This window comes from Hemitrygon akajei, chromosome 17 (assembly GCF_048418815.1).
Source record: "Hemitrygon akajei chromosome 17, sHemAka1.3, whole genome shotgun sequence".
Lineage (NCBI taxonomy): Eukaryota > Metazoa > Chordata > Chondrichthyes > Myliobatiformes > Dasyatidae > Hemitrygon > Hemitrygon akajei.
The window spans coordinates 86546785-86566951 of NC_133140.1; the positions used below are offsets into that span (position 1 = coordinate 86546785).

The following is a 20167-nucleotide window of genomic DNA, read 5'->3' on the forward strand; positions in this document are numbered from 1 at the left end:
ATTGGAATATTTTGCAGACTTCTGGCAATTGCCCCCCTCCTTGCCATCATTCCCTATCCACGGTTCCCTCTCACACTATATCCCCTTCCCTGCCCATCACCTCCACCTCCTTCCCTTTCTCCCATGGTTTTCTGTCCTCTCCTATAAGATTCCCCCTTCTCCAGCCCTTTATATATACACATACATATACTTGTCTATATGTGCAAAAAGAGAGCAATAAAAATATTGAGGGTTCATTGTCCATTCAGACATCTGATGGTGGAGGAGTAGAAGTTGGTCCTAAAACATTGAGTGTGTCTCTTCAGGCTCCTGTACCACCCTCCTGATGGTAGCAATGTCCTAGGTGATGTCGTGGCTGAGTGCAGAAATACATACAGCCTTTACCTGGCTGGGCTTTAATTAAAGGAAATGACAAAATGAATAAATACATTCAAATTCTATTTAGTCAAATTGTCTCATTTCCAATCATAATGTCAAGTAACTTCAATCAATGGAGATCAATCAACAGATTTCTCTCAAGGGAAATCTTGCTTGTCACTTCCCAACATTTCCAATTTCACTTCATAGCATCATTTCTGAGATTTTCAAGCCCACTGATTGTCCTGCAGCAGTTAGTGGGACAAAGGCAACAACTTCTTCCTTCATCCACCTGAGGGAAAAAAACCACATCTCCACTCCCTACACAAGCTGAGGCTTGCATCAGACACCATTAAGGCAAATAAAGAAGCAGATGGTAGCAAAGTAGTTAGCACAATGCTATTACAGCTCAGGTGTAGGAGTTCAGTGTTCAATTCCAGCATCCTCATTCTGCTCGTGTGTACATGGGTATCCTTTCACAGTCCAAAGATGTACTAATTAGTAGGTTAATTGGTCATTGTAAATTGTCCTTGATTAGGCTAGGGTTAAATCGGTGGGTTGCTGGGTGCAAAGCTCAAAGGGCTAAAATGACCTATTCCACGCAGTTATCTCCAAATAAATGAATAAGGCTTATTTCACAAATATTACGTTTTTTTTGAAGCGTGCTCATAACTTGATGTCGGTTTGCACATCACAAATCATCAAACCATCAATGAAGCACACAATTATTTAATTTGTTCAGAATTGTTTTGACAAAGAGCTTTGACCAGCGATCAATCCAGACATCAGAAGGGGGTAATTTCACTCAGGTCCACTGCCCAAGTAGAAAAGCCAGCAACAGGTTGCTACAGCTAAACAGCTTTGACCAGCGACCAATTGGGAAATCGGAAGAAGGGAATTTCACTCAGGTCCACTGCCCAAGTAGAAAAGCCAGCAACAGGTCGCTACAGCTAAACAGCTTTGACCAGCGACCAATTGGGAAATCGGAAGAAGGGAATTTCACTCAGGTCCACTGCCCAAGTAGAAAAGCCAGCAACAGGTTGCTACAGCTGAAACAGCTTTGACCAGCGACCAACCTGGACATCAGAAGGAAGGAATTTCACTCAGGTCTACTGCCCGGGTAGAAAAGCCAGCAGCTGGTCACTATACTGAAAAAAGAGCTTTTTCCTGTAACAAATCAGTGTTTGGGATTGATTAGCAAAAGAAAATTAAAGGAAGATGGGGAAGCGTAGCGGCCATCGTCTGAGTGGACAGAGTCAGAGTGGTGATGTTCAGGCTTTAGGTCTTTGAGGCTTCAGTAAGAGAAAGTAAAAAAAACAAAAAGCTCAAGCTTAGAAAGGATGTGCTGAAACTGGAGAGGGTTCAAAGGCGGTTCACGAAAATGATTCCCATATTGAATGGCTTGTCACATATGACCATTTGATGGCTCTGGCCCTGTATTCACTAGCATTCAGAAGAATGAGCAGTGACCTCATTGAAGCCTATCGGATGGTGAAAGGGCTTAACTGAGTGGATGTGGAGAGGATGTTTCCTATGGTGGGATAATCTAAGACGCAGCCTCAGAATAGAGGGGCGTCCTTTTGGAACGGATACAAGGAGGAACAACTTTAGCCAGAGAGTGGTGAATCTGCGGAATTCTTTGCCACTGGTGCCTGTGCGGGCCGAGTCTTAATGTATATTTAAGGCAGAGATTGGCAGATTCTTGATTGCTCAGAGCATGAAGGAATATGGGGAGGAGGCAGGAGATAGGGGCTGAGCAGAAAATCAGATCAGCCATGATGAAATGGCGGAGCAGACACTACGGCCAAATGGCTTAATTCCGCTCCTATATCTTATAGTCTTACAAATGAGTACAACACCTGGAATACACTTGTCATTCAAACTGTACTACAGGACCTCCACAAGCCCTCAGATTTTATGCATGTGATCACAGGGTCAGCATCTCACTGGAAACATGATAGCTCTAATGTTGTTAATATTAGTTGAAAGACTCAGTAACAATAGAATATTAACACCTCTAAGTTGGACTGAAATTTTACTTTCTAGCTTAGAGCAAAATCGATCCTAAACTTACCAACACCCACTGCATTGTACTGCTGCGTCACGAGTGGGCTTGGTCCAAACTGGCTGTACGCTGGCATTCTGCTGAACGGTGGATAGGAACCAACTGACTGAAAAGATGAGTTTGAGGACGAGCCAAGGGAAGACTACAGAAACAAAGGAAAATAAGTTAGGGATACTGTACCCAAAGTACTCTGAGATCTGCTGGAAGGAAGCACTTCTCTTCCAAAGCATCCCCCACCGCCCTTCAAGACTCCCAATCATTTCACATGCTGGATAGCCAAGTCAACTACCACACACAAGCCTTCATCACCTACACACAGAAAATGCTGGAGGAACTCAGCAGGCCAGGCAGCATTTATGGGAAAAAGTACAGTCGACGTTTTGGGCCGAAACCCTTTGGCAGGATTGGAGAAAAAAAGCTGAGGAGTAAATTTGAAAGATGGGGGTGGGGAGGAGGGGAAAGATGTGTTTGGTGGTGGGATCCAGTAGGAGGTGGTGGAAGTTTTGGAGAATTATGTGCTGGATGTGGAGGCTGGTGGGGTGGTAGGTGAGGACAAGAGGAATCCTATCCCTGGTAGAGTGGCGGGAGGATGGGGTAAAATCAGATGTGCGTGAAATGGAAGAGATGTGGTTGAGGGCAGCATTGGTGGTGGAGGAAGGGAAGCCTCTTTTTTTTGAAAAAAGGAGGACTTCTTCATTCTAGAATGAAAAGCCTCATCGTTAGAGCACTTGCAGCGGACTGAGGAACTGACAGAAGGTGATGGTGTTTTTACAAGTAGCAGGGTGGGACAAAGTATAGTCTCGGTAGCTGTGAAAGTCAATTGGCTTATCATAGACATCGGTGGATAAGCTGTCTCTGGAGATAGAGACAGTGAGATCGAGAAAGGGAAGGAAATGGACCAGGTGGAAGTTGGATGCAAAGTGGATGAAATCAGCGGGTTCAACATAGGTGCTGGAAGCAGCCCCAATGTGGTCACTGATGTGGCATTGGAAAAGTGAGGGACCATCGCCAGTGTAGGCTTGGAACCTAGACTATTCCACATAGCCAAAAAACAGGCAGGCAAAGCTGGGACCCATGCGAGTGCCAAAGGCAACCCCTTTTGTTTGAAGGAAGTGGGAGGACCCAAAGGAGAAATTATTTAGATTGAAGACAAGTTCCGCTAGGCGGAGGAGAGGAACTGGTTGGGTCTGGTGTCCAGAAAGAAATGGAGAGCTTTGAGGCCTTCCTGGTGGGGGATGGAGATGCATAGGGACTAGACATCCATAGTAAAAATAAGATGATGGGGGCCAGGGAACCAGAAATCCTTGAAAAGATCAAGAGCGTTTCCTTGAAAAGATCAAGAGCCAGATGAAACTCTCTGATTACTCTCCTGCTGTGAAATCTTCCCTTTAACACCTAAACTACCGGTATTTGCCAATGGCAAATTGAACTAAGAGTTCTAAAGCTATACTTTTCAATCCTTCTGCACGAAAAAAAAGTAGCTGAGGAGTGGCTTGATCAAGGTTTAAGATCACTGGAGGTTTTGAGAAAATAGAAGTAGAAAGCAGAAGATGTTTAAATGAATGCACCCAAACCTAAATAAAAGTCACTATTAAATCCATGAGATTCAGAAGAAACAACCATATGGAACAGGGTGGAGTAGACTCACATGGGTGTAGACCAGCTGCGCTAAAAGGCTGCTTTTTTAAGTTTATTAATTTTGTTTTATTTAAAGATACAGCATGGTTACAGGCCCTTCTGGCCCAAGCCGTCCAATTACACCCATGTGGCTAGTTAACCTACTATTTGTGCATCTTTGGAATGCGGGAGGAAACCAGAGCACCTGAGGAAACACATATGGTCGTGGGGAGAATGGAGAAACTCCTTACAGAAAGCGGTGGAGTTGCTGGCGTTGTAAATGTGTCATGCCAACTGCTTCGCTACCATGCCACTCCACAGAAGTCCATGAAAGACTATCTAGGAAATATTACGAACACCAATCAAAGTTCATCAACTGTTTATCAGGGAGTTGTGTTAAAATCATATTGGGACAGAAAGGAGTCAATTTATCAAATCTTTACTTGGATTCCAGGAATTGCCTTGGAAGATAAGAGGGGCAGTGGCCGGTGTGCATTAGAGTCACAATTGTAACCATCTATATTCATCACCACCCCAAGTCATTGAAAGGAAGCACACAGAATGGAGGTCATTCGGCTCCTTGCACCGACGCTACATGCCTAGTTTTTTTTCACCCATGCTCCACTCCCCTACACAGACACCTTCATTGCTTTATCATATAAACATTTACCGATCTTGGTCTCGAATAAACACAGTAACTGAGCCGCCAGAGCACGGAGAAATCTCCATCAAATTTATGCTAGTCACAACACGACAGTACTGCCCAGCAATTTTCTCAGTGACAAAGGTCAACAGTGCATTTACCTTCCAATGGCTTGCCATACCTATATAACTGAGGGGCTGCTTCACAATGATACATACCCTTGTGCAAATAAACCAAAATTAGTGGCTGATCTCACATTTTCCACATCACATTTCATCTCTCATATGCTCATTAATCTATTTCTCCTGTCTGTATCCCCTCAACTTTTACTTTCAACAAGCTTTTCAGATCAGCATAAAACACAGATTTACTACAAGTGCAGATATACAGCAAAGATACGCACGGGCTTGTCAGTCATGCACTCTTAACCAAACAGCTTGATGGTCAGCAACCTCAAGAACAACTATTTCTAACTTCACACTCCAGCCTCTCTGAGCTCTCTATCCCCCTGCTTGGATAATTTTCAAAGAACAAGGGGCAGCTTAGTAGTGTCATGCTTTACAGTACCAGTTACCCGGGTTCAATTCCTGCCGCTGTCTGTAAGGAGATTGTACATTCTCCCTGTGACCGTGTGGCTTTCCCCTGGCTGCTCCGGATTCCTCCCACATTCCAAGGTGTATGGCTTAGTAGGTTAATTGGTCACATGGATGTAATTGGACACCACGGGCTTGTTGGCCCAGCAGGGCCTGTTACTAAGCTGTATCCCTAAATAAATAACAAATAAACTAGTAACATGTCGTGTATACATAAACAGTCAGAGACAAACATCATGGACAAACCTACTTGCCAGTGAAGTCAACTGTAGTTGATGAGATGTTCCATAATGGTGCTTATAGACAGTCCTTCCTCAAATGCATCACCTTACCCCCAGAAGCACAAGAGATTGCTGGTCTCAATCTGCAATGCATTTATTGCTCTTTAAATGCATGGTAACTTACCTGAACAATGGCAGGATCCTGAGGCAGAGAACACTGTGGCTTTGGAGGCTCACATACTGTGAGGTCTTTGATATCACTGCCCCGAAATATGATGTACTCAAACACTTCATCGCGTGGTGGGATTGGTCTGTCCGTAGGCCGATCCTCTGTCCCAAATGAGCGAACTGCAAGACAGTAACACATATTACAGCAAACCATTGTGCTATTTTCTCAGTATAACATTGAAAGACATCTGGAAAAAATCTGCAACACACACAAAATGCTGGAGCAATTCAGCAGGTCAGGCAGTATTTATGGAGGGGAATAAACAGTCAACAGTTTGGGCTGAGACTCTTCATCAGAACTGGAGAGGAAGGATGCAGAGCTCAGTCCTGATGAAGGGGCTTGGCCAAATGTTTTTTGAGTCCGTTGTGGCGCACTGGGCAGCAACCTTGTCGTTTCTTTAGCATTTGTTTGTTTTTGCTTACAAGGCCAAGTTGCTAGCTCAATGCCCAACCCAGCATGGTTGGAAAGCGTGCAAGGAGGCAGATGGATTTGAACCTTGGAGCATTCGCCTCGAAGCCCAGTGCAGATGCCACTATACCACTGGCCAGTGGCCCAAAATGTCGACTGTTTATTCTCCTCCATAGACGTTGTCTGAACTGCTGAGTTCCTCCAGTATTTTGTGTGCATTGTTCAAGATTTCCAGCATTTGCAGAATTTCTTGTGCTTATGGATAAAATTGGGATGGCACAGTAGTGTAGCAGTTAGCAAAATGCTATTATGGCGCTGACAACCTGGATCCAACTGATCACTGTCTGTAAGGAGTTTGTATATTTTCCCCATGACTGCATGGGTTTCTTTCGGGTGCTCTGGTTTTCTCCCAAATTCCAAAGAAGTGTAGGTTAGTAGGTTAATTGGTCATATGGCTGTAACTGGACAATGTGGGTATGTTGGGTTGGAAGGGCCTGTATTTCTACATAAAATAAAATGTGCTTTGGTTTAGTACAAAGCACCCATGAATTGTTCCAATCACACTGAAGACTGTGGTTATATTGGAGAATCTGGGGTAGAAAGCCAGTGGCTGCCCACTGCTGACTGCAAGCCGTATTGGAAGGTTACGCAGTGGATTCCACTTAATTGGACTACTGGCTAATCAGGACAGCCGTTTATTTGGGATAACTCTTAAAGAACAAAAACTAATTGAGAAAATAGTGAGCCTGCTCCAGCTTTGAGCCTATGGACTCACTTTTGTTCCGAATGCTGTTGCACAATTTGTTTTTTTTAATCCCTGAAAGTTGGGTGTTTGTCTTTTTTTTAAAAATGGGTCCTATTGGGTCTCTTTGTTTTATGGCTGTCCATAAATTTGGCCATAAGAGACAAATTTCAAAGTTGTATAATGTATACATACTTTGACTTAAATCCATGCCCTCTAACTTTAGTCATCTCTAATAAAGGGGAAAAAATTGTTTTTATTTGTCATGTGTACATCAAAACATACTGTGAAATATGTGGTTTGTGTCAAATCAAATCAGTGAGGATTGTGCTGGGCAGCCTGCAAATGTCACACTTTCAGTGCCAACATAGCATACCCACAACTCACTAACTCTAACCCATGTGTCTTAAGAATGAAAGAGGAAACCAGACCAGCTGGAGGAAACCCAATCAGTGATGGGGAGAACATACAAACTTCTTAAACACTGGTGGGAACTGAACCCTATCACTGATCACTGCTGTTACAAAGTGATGCAGTAACAATTTCTACTTTCTACCCACTTATGCCACACAATCTTATATATATCAATAGGGTTCCTTCGGTCTTCACCACTGCTATGAAAACAAACACAGTCTATTCTGTCTCCCCCATAGTTGAAACTCCACCCCAGACAACACCGCAGTTAATTTTCTCTCCACCCTCTCCAGTGTGAGGCCCTCTGTTGGTCAGGGTTGACAATGGATGTTACATCCGAGCTGTCTAGATACAGAAGCCTGGACAGTACGATATGGAGAGCAAGCTGCTGCTCATGCAGCAGACTCCCCCTCTCTATGCAGCCGATAAATCCAAAGGAAAGGCGGAGACTAATACAGTTAGGCACCAGCAGTGTTGCAGGAGTTGCCAGTCAGTGTTGAACTCAACATAGGACTCCAGCCCCAGACTCTTCCTTAGAGTTTACTCCTGAAGCCTTCCCCACGAGTGGGGCACTACTGTAAATCAGCAAAGGTTTGAGATCAGAGCTTTCCCTAGCTGGGCCAAAGAAAACTCAAGAGTGAGGAACAACTTGGGGTTTGGCTGATTTATGTGCGGGGAAAAACGAAAAGGTCAGAGTGTCAGTGCCAGAGGAGAGGGACGGGACAGTGTGCAGCTTGCTCTTCTGCAAGGCTTATTCGTCTCTGCACTGAATTCAGGTTGTGGCCTACAACTAACAGGCTCCTGGATTTGCTGAGATTGGATTCATGACTGTGGACTCATTGTTGTGAAATTCAGTTCTAAATGTAATTTGCTTACTTTTATTGTTTGCAAGATTTGCTCTTTTTTTCCCTGCACATTATGGGTTCTATTGGGGTTCTTTGTTTTGTGGCTGTCTGGGAGACGAATTTCAAGGTTGTGTAAAGTACACATACTTTGAAAATAAATCTGCTTTGAACTTTTGTTAGATGAGCTGCCAACCACAGCTGACTAACCGCATCAACCTGGACAGTGCTCCAACTGCAGATAGTTACAGGTTTCCCCCGCTATCCGAAGGTAGAGCATTCCTATGAAACCATTTGTAAGCCAAAATGTCGTAAAGTGAAGAAGCAATAACCATTAATTTATATGGGAAAATATTTGAGCGTTCCCAGACCCAAAAAATAACCTACCAAATCATACCAAATAACGCATAAAACCTAAAATTACACCAACATATAGTAAAAGCAGGAATTATATGATAAATATAAAGTAGAAATACTGTATGTACAGTGTAGCTTCACTTATCAAAATCGGGAAGACAGCGAGCCGAAATTGATTTGGAGAAAAAAAAAATCGGCACATACGCGCATGCGCACGTACACGCCTACTCATGTACATGCATACGTACGTACACACATGTGCACACAACTGCCCGCACAACGCTTCACGGTCATTGTAGTCTTTCTTGGGGTAAACACACGTATAAAGCAGGCATTTTTTTTCGTAAAAGTGAAATTCCTTTTGGTTAGTGAAAACAGGTCTTAATGTAGGTCTTTCGTAAGAGCGAGCTGTTGTAAAGCGAACATTCGAAAAACAGGGGCCACCTGTATACCAAAACTCGCCTACGTGGCTAATTCAGGGAAATCTCACAGACCTACCTAACAAGCTCATCAGGGATGCCTGGACTTGTACATTCAGATCCCTTTGTTACTCAGTACATCCTGGCATTTACTGTGTATATGCTCTACAGACTTTTCACATAATGTATCACCTCACACTTCTCACGTTGAATTTCCACTTGCCATTACTCTATTCATTTTATGCTCATACCCACCTCATTATTAACACCAACAATCAGCTTGTCATAAGAGTGTAAGATACAGACCCTTTGGCCCATCTAGTCCTTGCTGGCCTGGTTTTCTGCCTACTCCCATCTACTTGCACCTGGACTATAACCCTCCATACCTTGTGCATCTACTATTATCAACTTCTCTTAAATCTTGCACCTGAACCCCTGGCAGCTCATTCCACACTCTCACCAGGCATTTACCCTATCTATACCTTTTGGGGTGGTGGGGTGGAGATATGTCTTTACCATAGAGGTGCAAGGCACTAGCTGGCAGGTCAACCTTGGGCAAGGTGTACCACCTGCTTAGCCCACTGATCAGGGTCACATGAAGCCATGGGAGCAGGTGCTGGATGGTTGTATGAGCAGCTGGTGCATATCACAAGTCCTGGTTATGAGACCACTGATGCCAGGCAGACAAGCTCTGAAGGAAGTATTGATAATGGCTGGGGGTCACCCATCTTGTAAAGACACTGTCCAGAATGTAGACCAGGATTGCCTACATCATAGTCACGCACATAATGATGACACCCCTCAATTTTGTATATCCTTATCAAATCTCCCCTTATTCCTCCAGAATAAGTCATTTTTAACATAGTTTTATTGTATTTCCTAGGGTCTAAAATTTCTTCTGAAGTAGGAATACCAGATTTGCGCACAATAATGCCAGTGCTGTGAAACTGGAGTTACACGTACTCAAAACTTCATGCCACATCAACCAATTTACCATTTCATTTCTTAATTATGCTGCACCTGGATATTTGTTTTCAAAGACCTGTATACCAGGTCCATTAAGTACCTGATACAGCAACACTTCCTGATCTATCACAATTTAAATCAGGAGTCCATGGATCCCTTGGTTAATGTTAGGAGACCATGGCATAAAAAAAAGTTGGGAATTCCAATTTAAATAAAATCTTACCTTTCCTACTGTAGTGGTTAACTACACATGCATCCACATCAAACTACATCACTAGACTCTCATCTAAAGGGACTGTGCTGACACAGCCAATCACCTCACCACTTTCAACTACTTTCTCGAAAATGTCGGGATCTGGAACATCAATCAGGATAAGCAAATAAACAAAAACTTCTGGTTTAGGAGCAACCTGTCACACATTGTATACACAAACTGCAACTCCACATTTCACAAGTTATTGTGTCTCCTGTTATTGTGACTGTGAAAACAACACTGGGCAGGTGTAAACTGGATATCTTCACAGTAAAGAACAAGCAACATAATTTCAAACACACAGCTTCACAAGCTAATAAACATGGCTTAAGCCTTGTCAAACGTTCTCAATCACTACAGGTGTAGAGCTTCAAGGAGCCAGTTAACTCCAGCATCTAAATTAACAGTGACAGCTGCCTTTGATCAATAATGGAGCTGAGAACACCCCTCGGGCTTCAACCTTGAATGACACTCTACATCCCACACTTGCGCTGCCTAAAAGATTGCAAGTTCAAATCAGAGCCAGACAAAAATTAACCACGGTAGCAGCACAAACATTGCCCCAAATGACCCAAGGTTATTTTTCTCCCTCAACTGCTTGAGCACAAGATTAAATTATGAGTCAAATTACTCCTGTACTTTAGGTATAGGAACAGTAGTAGTGTGACAAAGATGAAAAAAAATTTGCAGATGCTGAAAATCCAAGCAACACACATAAAATGCGGGAGGAAAAAAAGTCAGGCAGCATCAGTAGAAAAGAGTAAACAGTCAACATTTCGGACAGAGACGCTTCATCTGTCCTGATGAATGATCTTGGCCTGATATGTCGACTGTGTACTCTTTTCTATAGATACTGCCTGGCCTGCTGAGTTCCTCCAGTGCTTTTTTTTGTGTACAGCAATAGTATGAGTGGGTCCAACATTTACCAAAAGCATGGGCTAAGCTCAACCATCTACTGGTATTATCACATACCTTGATTCCTCTAAAATCCATCACCCTATTGATCTTTCTCATGTTTCACTTTACTTTCAATTGAACAAATGAGATAATGTATTAGTTGAACAGCTGATAAAATAATATAAAGAATGAACACCACTTCTAAGTTCTTACACACAGGACCAGGTATAATACCCAACACAGGAAAAGGACAATCAATCATGGACTACACGAGTGTTTGAACTATTCAAACACTTCCAAGACTAATCCTATTTATTAATTAAGCCATTGGTTTAGCTAGGCTTCCCATATAATGAATGGCTTGTTCCGCTGAACACTGTTGGTACGCTATGCTGGCACCAAAATGTATAGTGACTCTTGTCCACAGAACATCCTTAGGTTTATTGGTTGTCATGCAAACGATATATTTCACTGTAAGCTTAAATGTTTATGTGGTAAATCGATCTGAATCGGAAATCTGGCCTGCTACGTCATTTGGTCCAATGAGTCTCCCTGACTCCTGAAATTCCTGTGCTTGTTCTCTTGTGATCTGCTCCCCTACGGGCTCACTAAATAAATGGAAATCCATGTAATTTCACATCATTTAATGATAAATTCAATTCTGATTGATTCACGAAGATTTTGTGACAGCAGTATCATATATCAAAGACATATGATTTAGGGTTATTAATTTGTGGGCAAGCTGCTGGAAGCATGGTGATACTTCTGGGCTGCCTAGCACAATCCTGGATGCTGAGTTGATTCGGCACAAACAATGCATTTCACCATATGTCTCAATATGCCTGTGACAACTAAAGCTAATCTGATCTATTGTGCAAAAATTAAATATTCCAATACCTTTAAAACCAAGTAAAAGCCCAAAATATGTTTTGATTCAAAGTACTTGTCCTAGATGAGGGATAGAATTAATCAGAAATTTGCTGTGTTCTGAAATTATATCCATTGAATCCAACAGTTGGATTGTCAGACAAAGGACACTTGCAATGTCTCTCAACCAACTACACAAGTGTTGCAGAGGCACTCAGCAGGGGATGAGCTTTGGGGAAGGATTCAAGTTCTGTTCTGTATTAACTCTGCGAATGGTAAAAAAGAAGTGACAGTGACTCCTAATGATCACTTTCAATATAAATATTACAACATGTTAATAAGATTAAATTAAAAGCCTTTATTTAAAGTCAATAAGGCACATAATTCACAATTAGATAAAGTAAATGAAGATTAATACGCAAGGTATTTCTAAGCTTTTGAGGGTGAAAAGTGAACAGTGGGGTGAGGCAGAAGGGGCTTTTCAAAGTGTGTCATATTGTGACAAAAAAAAGCCTGAAGTCTCTGTTGCCAAAGGTGAATAAAATAAGGGGAATGTTAAATAATGTTCACTCACAGTCCATAGATAATAACTAGGTTTTTGAATTGAACACCCTGAAGTCGTAGGAGGTCAAAAAGCAATAGCTGTACAGAACTAACCTTGGCAATCAAGTTGGTTCAAGGTGCAGCTCAAAATGCTGCAAAGATGATCGGAAGTAGGGCAGTCGATGTTCCCTACCTGGACTTCCTTTATGGCAGGTTGTCCTATAAGATTAATCCATGGAGATCGGGCAAATAGGATTCAAAATTAATCTGGCCAAACAAGTTGTGGCAGAGGAGTGGTGTTACTCTGAGGAGAGGTCTGTAATTAATGGTGTTCCACTAGGATCACCAATATCTAATAAAGTACATCCTGTACCTAATGAAGTGGCCACTGAGTGTATGCTTGTGGTCTTCTGCCATGGTAACCCATTCAGAGATGCTCTTCTGCACATCACTGTTGTAATGTCTTCTTGTCAGCTTGAACCAGTCTGGCCATTCTCCACTGGGCTCTCTCATTAACAAGGCACTTTTGACCACAGAACTCTGCTCACTGGACATTTTTTGTTTATCGCACCTCTCTCTGTAAACTCCAGAAATTTGTGTATGATAATCACAAGGGACTGCAGTTTCTGAGATAATCAAATCTACACATCTGATACCAACAATCATTCCACAGTCAAAGTCACAGATGACATTTCTTCCCCACTTTGATGTTTGGCCTGAATAACAACTGAACCTCTTGAGCATGCATTGAGTTGCTGTCACACAATGAACTGATTAGATACTTGCATCAATGAAGTTTACAGGTTTGCCTAATAAAGTGGCCACTGAATGCATATGTGTAGTTCGACCAATTAATAAGGTTGTAGACAATATGAAAATCAGGAGCTCTGGTTTGAGAAGGTGGTCGTCAAAGGACTCAGCAAGACATACATCAGGAGCGCTGCACTCTCCTTCCCACAAGCTCTTTGACCTCTTGCCATCAGGCAGAAGGTATTGCAGCATTAAGAACCAGAACTGTCAGGCTGGGTAACAGCTTCTACCCCCAGGCTTAACACCCTGCTGCTACTTCCCACCCCCCCCACCCCATCATTCACTGACTCACAGACACACTCTCATCCTGCACTGGTCACTTTTCATTTTTTATTGCTGTTCTTTCACATATTGATATGACTGCATATTTTATTATAATCATGCCAAGTAACATTATACTGTCTAGATAAACATACACATCACACTTTAGTGATGTCAGGCCACTCTTCAAGCCAGACCACTCAGGGATTTGAGCTAATATTATTTGATGGCTATGTGCTGGATTGTAACTATATGTGCTGTGTGTGACTGTCCTGATGAAGGGTCTCGGCTCGAAACATCAGCTGTTTATTCAGATGCCGTCTGACCTGCTCAGATCCTCCAGCATTTTGTATGTGTTTCTATGGATTTCCAGCATCTGCAGAATCCCTTGTGTATACTGTGTTTTCCACCTTGGCTCTGGAGGAATAATGCTTCGTTTAGCTGTATACATATGCATGGTTGAATGACAATAAACCTGCAATACGAAGAATTGATGTATCTGTAATCTGGAACACCAAAGGAGTAAAATATACATACACAACCAATGCTGCACCACGATGATGCTAACCTTTAATAACAGGGAACAGAAATCCAAGTCACAGATGATCAATCATTCAGAGAAAGAACGAACAAACTGTTTCACGAAAAAAAATAACATCTGACATGAAGTCCCCAGGTGTCTGACAGATGAATGCACTCTCTAGTAAGGTGTAATCCAGAATATCAATAAAATGTCAAGGTAACTCATCACAGAGCACCAAAGAAGAGTGATCCAGTACTATTCAGCATCCCCTGCAGCTGGAACTAAAACATTTTTATTGTCAGTACTCTCCTGTGAGATCTGCAAAGTAGGAGGACAAAGCTTCTACACAACACAGGAATCAAATATGAGGAAGTCTGCAGATGCTGGAAATCCAGAGAAACACACAGCAACACAAACAAAATGCTGATGGAACTCAGCAGGTCAGGCACCATCTACGAAAAGGAATAAAGAGTCGATGCTTCGGGCCGAAACCCTTCATCAGGACTTAAGAGCAAGGGAGAAAAACACCAGAATAAACAGATGGGGGAAGGAGAAGGAAGACAAGCTAGTATGTGATAGGTGAAGCCAAGTGGGTGTGGGGGGAATGAAGTAAGAAGCTAGGAGATGATAGGTGGGAAAGTTAAAGGGCTGGAGAAGAAGGAATCAGATACGAGAGCAGAGTGGGCCATAGGAGAAAGGGAAGGAGGAGGGACACCAAGGGGAGGTGATAGCAGGTGAGGAGAAAAGGCAAGAGGCCAGAGAGGGGAATTGAAGAAGAGGGAACAAATATTTTACTGAAAGGAGAAATCGTTATTTATGTCATCAGGTTGGAGGATACCCAGACGGAATACAAGGGTCACAAACAAAAGAAAATCTGCAGATGCTAGAAATCCAAGCACACAAAATGCTGGAGGAACTCATCAGGCCATCAGCGTCAAGGAAAAGAGTACAGTCAATGTTTCCACTTTAAATCTTTCCCTAGATGCTGCCTGGCCTGCTGAGTTCCTCCAACATTTTGTGTGTGTTGCTCTTCCACCTTGAGGGGGCCCTCATATCTAGGCACAAGAGGAGGCTATGGACCGACATGCTGGAATTGGAATGGGAATTAAAATGTTTGGCCATCAAAAAGTTCCACCAGCAATCAAATGATGCACTCAAACATTCAAGTTCAAGTTCATTGTCATCTGACTGTACATATATACAACCAAATGAAACAACGCTCCACCGGACCACAATGTACCACAAAACATAGCATAACCCACAGATAAACCAAAATACAGTGAGTTCCAGTTAATGGGGACATACCTGGATCAGTACATTTTGGCCCAATTAAGCAGCAGCCCCAATTAAGTGGTTTCATGGTTAAAATATGAAAAAAACTACCCTTTAACTGAGTAACAAATAATACATTTAAATTAAATATAGAACAAATTAGAATGCTACCAAAACCACTGGTGGTTGTCTGTCATATCCAACGATGGCATGAAACCTGCGCGGGAATTTTTTTTTAAAGTGGAAAAGCCGTTGCACTGGGTCAGTTCCACCTTCTCAACCTCAGCAGTCTAAATTCAGTGGTACAAGTAGACGTCACAACTGGGGTCTTTCAGTGGATGACCATGACTTCTTCTGTGTCTTGTCATGCCCTTTGCTCTCCATGGAGCTTTGCGGAACCGCCTTCCTGGATGTTGGATTTAACTGTAGATTTCATCTGCCAAATCTACTGGAGCTGACTTCGCATGTTAGGAAAGGCATGTTCCCATCTCTCTGGGCTATGAGATCCACTGGCTATACTCACCTTGTTTAGCCCATCTGTTGAAGCGGTGTACTGCCAACTATTAGTGACAAAGAACATTGCTTTTTGAACACAAATACATGCAACTAATACTATTTAAAAACTGTTTGCTCCAGGCACAGTACAGCGTCTAACGGCCACACAAGTGCACACAACTGACACTAGTTAGAACCTGTTCGGCGAGTCTTTTGCCCCAAATAAGGAGCTGTCTCAATTAACTGATAGCCCAATTAACCAGAATCCACTGTATTACTATACACAGATCAATAAAATATAATTCAAAATGTATGTAGTGTGCAGCACATGTAAACGGTAAACAGCTTGCTGCCCTAGTGACAAAACCTTGGTGGTGGTAGGGTATTCATTAATCTCAGTCTGAAGGAAGAAGCTGTAACCCAGTCTGGCAGTCCTAGATCTGATGATCTTGTACCTCCTTTCTGATAGCAGTCGGTTGAAGAGATTGTGGAATGAGTGGTAGTCTGCAACATTCCTGGTAAAAGTCACAAATAGGGGAGGAACGAGGTCCTCTCAGTGCTTTTTATAATCCTCTGTAGGTCTGTTGGCCCAATGCCTTACAGGTGCAGATGCACTCAGAGAGTCTTAAAAATCAGTGTTAAAAAAAGTCTCAATTTAGAACAGATATGTAAAATTTTCTTTACCCAGAGGATGGTGAATCTGTGGGATTCATTGCCAGAGACAGTTGTGCAGGTCAAGTTATCGGATATATTTAAGGCAGAGGTTGATAGATTCTAGACCAATCAGGGCATCAAAGGTAACGAACGGGGAGAAGGCAGGAGAATGGAGCTGAGAGGGGTAATAAATCAGACTTGATGGGCTGAATGGCCTAATTCTGCTCCTGCTTCTTATGGAACAAAAGATTTGTTGATTGTAGCACTGTCATAGTGAGGTCAGCAACAAAACAGCCTGTTATACCAAACTGTGTAATTAATTCAACCATAAATACAAAGAGGGAATTACCACATGCAACCACAGATGACCTCCAAGAGGACCACAACCCTGTCATGGTTTAGAGGCTTGCGTGCTCCAATAACTCAAAGAGCTATGTAGGCTGGAGTCAGGGCTTTATGATTTGGTTCTTGGTAGTGTCACCCTTGCCAAACAGGTCAAAGGGTAGAGGCCAGATTAAGAGTGGTCCACTGGTCCTTCTGGTTGTCAGCTCAGGGCTAACAACCCTGATTGTTCAAACAAAATGGCTACGGAAACAACAATGAAGAATCCCCTACATCTGAATGCAACTGTATTCCTGAGTCTCCACCTGGGACTTGCATGGCTGACAGTAGTTAAAACTGAGAGGCAGCTGCTGGCACGATGAAGGAAGCCCTGAACACTGCCAAAGGTGGAGGACCTTCATTGTTGCCCTAAACAGAAATATACAGGGCAGACAAGATAATTGACCCATTTATAACCCGAGCCAAATGAAACCAATTGTGTCCTGTGTTATGCAAGCAAAATGAGAAGGTTTGATTGCTAGAGCCACGAAAGTGCCTGAAACTCAAAATGAACATTTCTTGTGCATCTATCATGACCTTGTGACATTCAAAACTACTGTACAATCAATGAAGCATATGAAGTATCATCACCATTGTAAATTACTATGGCAGCGAATTGTGAAAAATGTGATCATGAACTGATCATCTGCTTTTGCTATATATAGTGGATTGACTGGGACACATTGGGACCAGTGCATTTTGGCCCAACTAAGCGGCTGCCCCAATTAGCCAAAGTTTCAAAGAAATTGTTAAAAAGATATAAAAAAGACAAACTATCATTTAACTAAGTACAAAAAAATTATGTACTGAAATAAAATACAGAACAAATTAGAACACTACCAATCCTACAATACTATAAAACTGTATTAGTTCCTAATGGTCATAGACAAAGGAACTCATCCAATGTACTCTGCCCTGTTCTTTAAATGAACAAAATCACCGCAGACACCTAGTGCAGATAATGGACAGCCTTCAATGCCTTCCTGTATGAAACAGTGCCAAAAATCACTGCTTTTTAATTCAGTGTCCATCAGCCCAAATGATTAACTTCACACAAGCATACATAACTGATGTAACAGTTTGCTCTGAGCATGGTGTAGTGTCCAACAGCCACTCCATTGCATACAACTGATGCTAGTTTGAAACTGTTCGGCAATTGTTTCCTGTCCTAATTAAATGGCATACTTTCCCAAATAAACAAAGGGAATCCCAGCTATTTTCTTGAATAGTTCTTGTTCTTTAAAAATTGTCCCAAATAAGAAGCTGCCCTGATTAACCAGAATCCACTGTATTTAGAAAAATAGTCATTAGCAAGTTTTAGATAACTGATTAACTAATACCTGTCAAATTAAAAACATTTTTGAGTGGTCATCATCATGAGTTCTGTCTAAATTCACCAGGATATAATGGAAAAATAATAATTAAACGGTAAGTAATAATAAGTAAAGGAACTACAGTCAAAGTTTAAAGCATTGTAAGATATAGAATGCAGGAAGTTATATTAATGAAAAGTTATGTAACATTTTATATCACAATACTTGTTATAATTGTATCATTTTATTGTGGTATTTGGTCAGGTTTCGATAAACTTTTCAACTGTTGGATGGCTCATTGCTCTTTAAAAAAAATTAATTAACTCCTTATGCAACAAGTTAAACAACCAAATCATAAAAATATTAAATACATAAAATTCAACCTGTTTTACCACTATAAACCTCTAAGTTGAGAATTCCCATTGGACTATCTCTGACCCAAAGGGAGGAGATGCATGAAGACAATTTTCCACTGTGGTATACATTGTCACAAATGGGAACAGCTGAATACCAGCATTCCCTTTGGGACTGGCCAGGCGCAGTCAACTCAGTCCAGTGAGTATTTCAGTCAATGAACCTTCTTGGGAAGTAGCCATGAACAGAAAAAGTCATGCAATCACTGTGTGAATGAGGCCTGACCAACTGAGGACCTCAAATAATTTAAGTTAAGGGATTTGGGATTCTTTTTTAGGGCACAGCTTAAATTTATATTTAAAAAAAACACCATGGCAAGGGGTGCCATGGTAGCATAGCAGTTAGCACAACCCTATTACAGCTCAGGGCGTCGGAGTTTGAGAGTTCAATTCCAGCACCCTCTGTAAACAAGTTTGTATGTTCTTTCCCATGTGCGAGTAGGTTTCCACTGGGTGCTCTGATTTCCTCCCACAGTCCAAAGATGTACTGGTTAATAGGTTAATTGGTTATTGTAAAATGTCCCGTGATTAGCCTAGAGTTAAATAATTGGGTTGCTGGGCAGTGTGGCTCATTGGGCTAGTGGAGCCTGTTCCGTGCTGTATCTCTAAATAAGTACACAAACAGACCTAGAACGTTTATTATAAAAAGACAATTTAACATCGACTGGTTAACATACCAATTTCTCTCCCAACTGAGGACCAGTTGCAAGCACACACCACTCCACAATAATGACATGGGAAATGTACAACACAATGAACTCTGACCATAGGGCACGATCTCACCACCATTCCCGATAACATTAGCACAGTACAGAACTCTGACCACGGGGCACGATCTCACCACCATTCCCGATAATATTAGCACAGTACAGAACTCTGACCACGGGGCACGATCTCACCACCATTCCCGATAACATTAGCACAGTACAGAACTCTGACCACGGGGCACGATCTCACCACCATTCCCGATAACATTAGCACAGTACAGAACTCTGACCACGGGGTACGATCTCACCACCATTCCCGATAACATTAGCACAGTACAGAACTCTGACCACGGGGTACGATCTCACCACCATTCCCGATAATATTAGCACAGTACAGAACTCTGACCACGGGGCACGATCTCACCACCATTCCCGATAACATTAGCACAGTACAGAACTCTGACCACGGGGCACGATCTCACCACCATTCCCGATAACATTGGCACAACAATTTTACATTAAACTTAAGCGCAAACTCAGAATTTAACAAGGTCACTGCATTAAGACTGAGGGAAATGTAACAAGTCATGATTTTAGCAGTTTATTTTTTAAAAGAGCACCTTTCAGGAAAAGGAAACCAGATGCAAAGTGGATAAAAGCAAACTGGCTTTCTTCTAATTCACTCTCAACTCCAATAGCAAGTTATCTCGAGCCATTATTAGCAAATGACCTCTGCCTCCAAAAAGCTCAGGCTCTGATGGTCCTGTTTCTGGACTACAAATCAACAGATCACAATCAGAGGTGATAGTTAGCTACCAAACCAAGGAGTTGATTATCAATAAGAGGAAAAAACCGCAGGTCTATGAGCTAGTCCTCCCTCATTAGGGAATCAGAGGTGGAGAGGG

The 20167-nt window shown here is 42.2% G+C and overlaps 1 protein-coding gene across 2 annotated transcripts in view; it reads right to left on the reverse strand.

The window, feature by feature from the left end:
• Window positions 1-20167, reverse strand: part of LOC140740882 (protein LSM14 homolog A-like) — an 81182-nt gene that overhangs the window by 40591 nt on the left and 20424 nt on the right. For both annotated transcript variants that reach the window (XM_073070481.1, XM_073070479.1), the window contains exons 2-3: window positions 5681-5844; window positions 2432-2564 (exon numbers count right to left, since the gene is read on the reverse strand). In XM_073070481.1, coding sequence (XP_072926582.1) covers window positions 2432-2564; window positions 5681-5844 — 297 coding nt within the window. The remainder of the gene's footprint in view (window positions 1-2431; window positions 2565-5680; window positions 5845-20167) is intronic.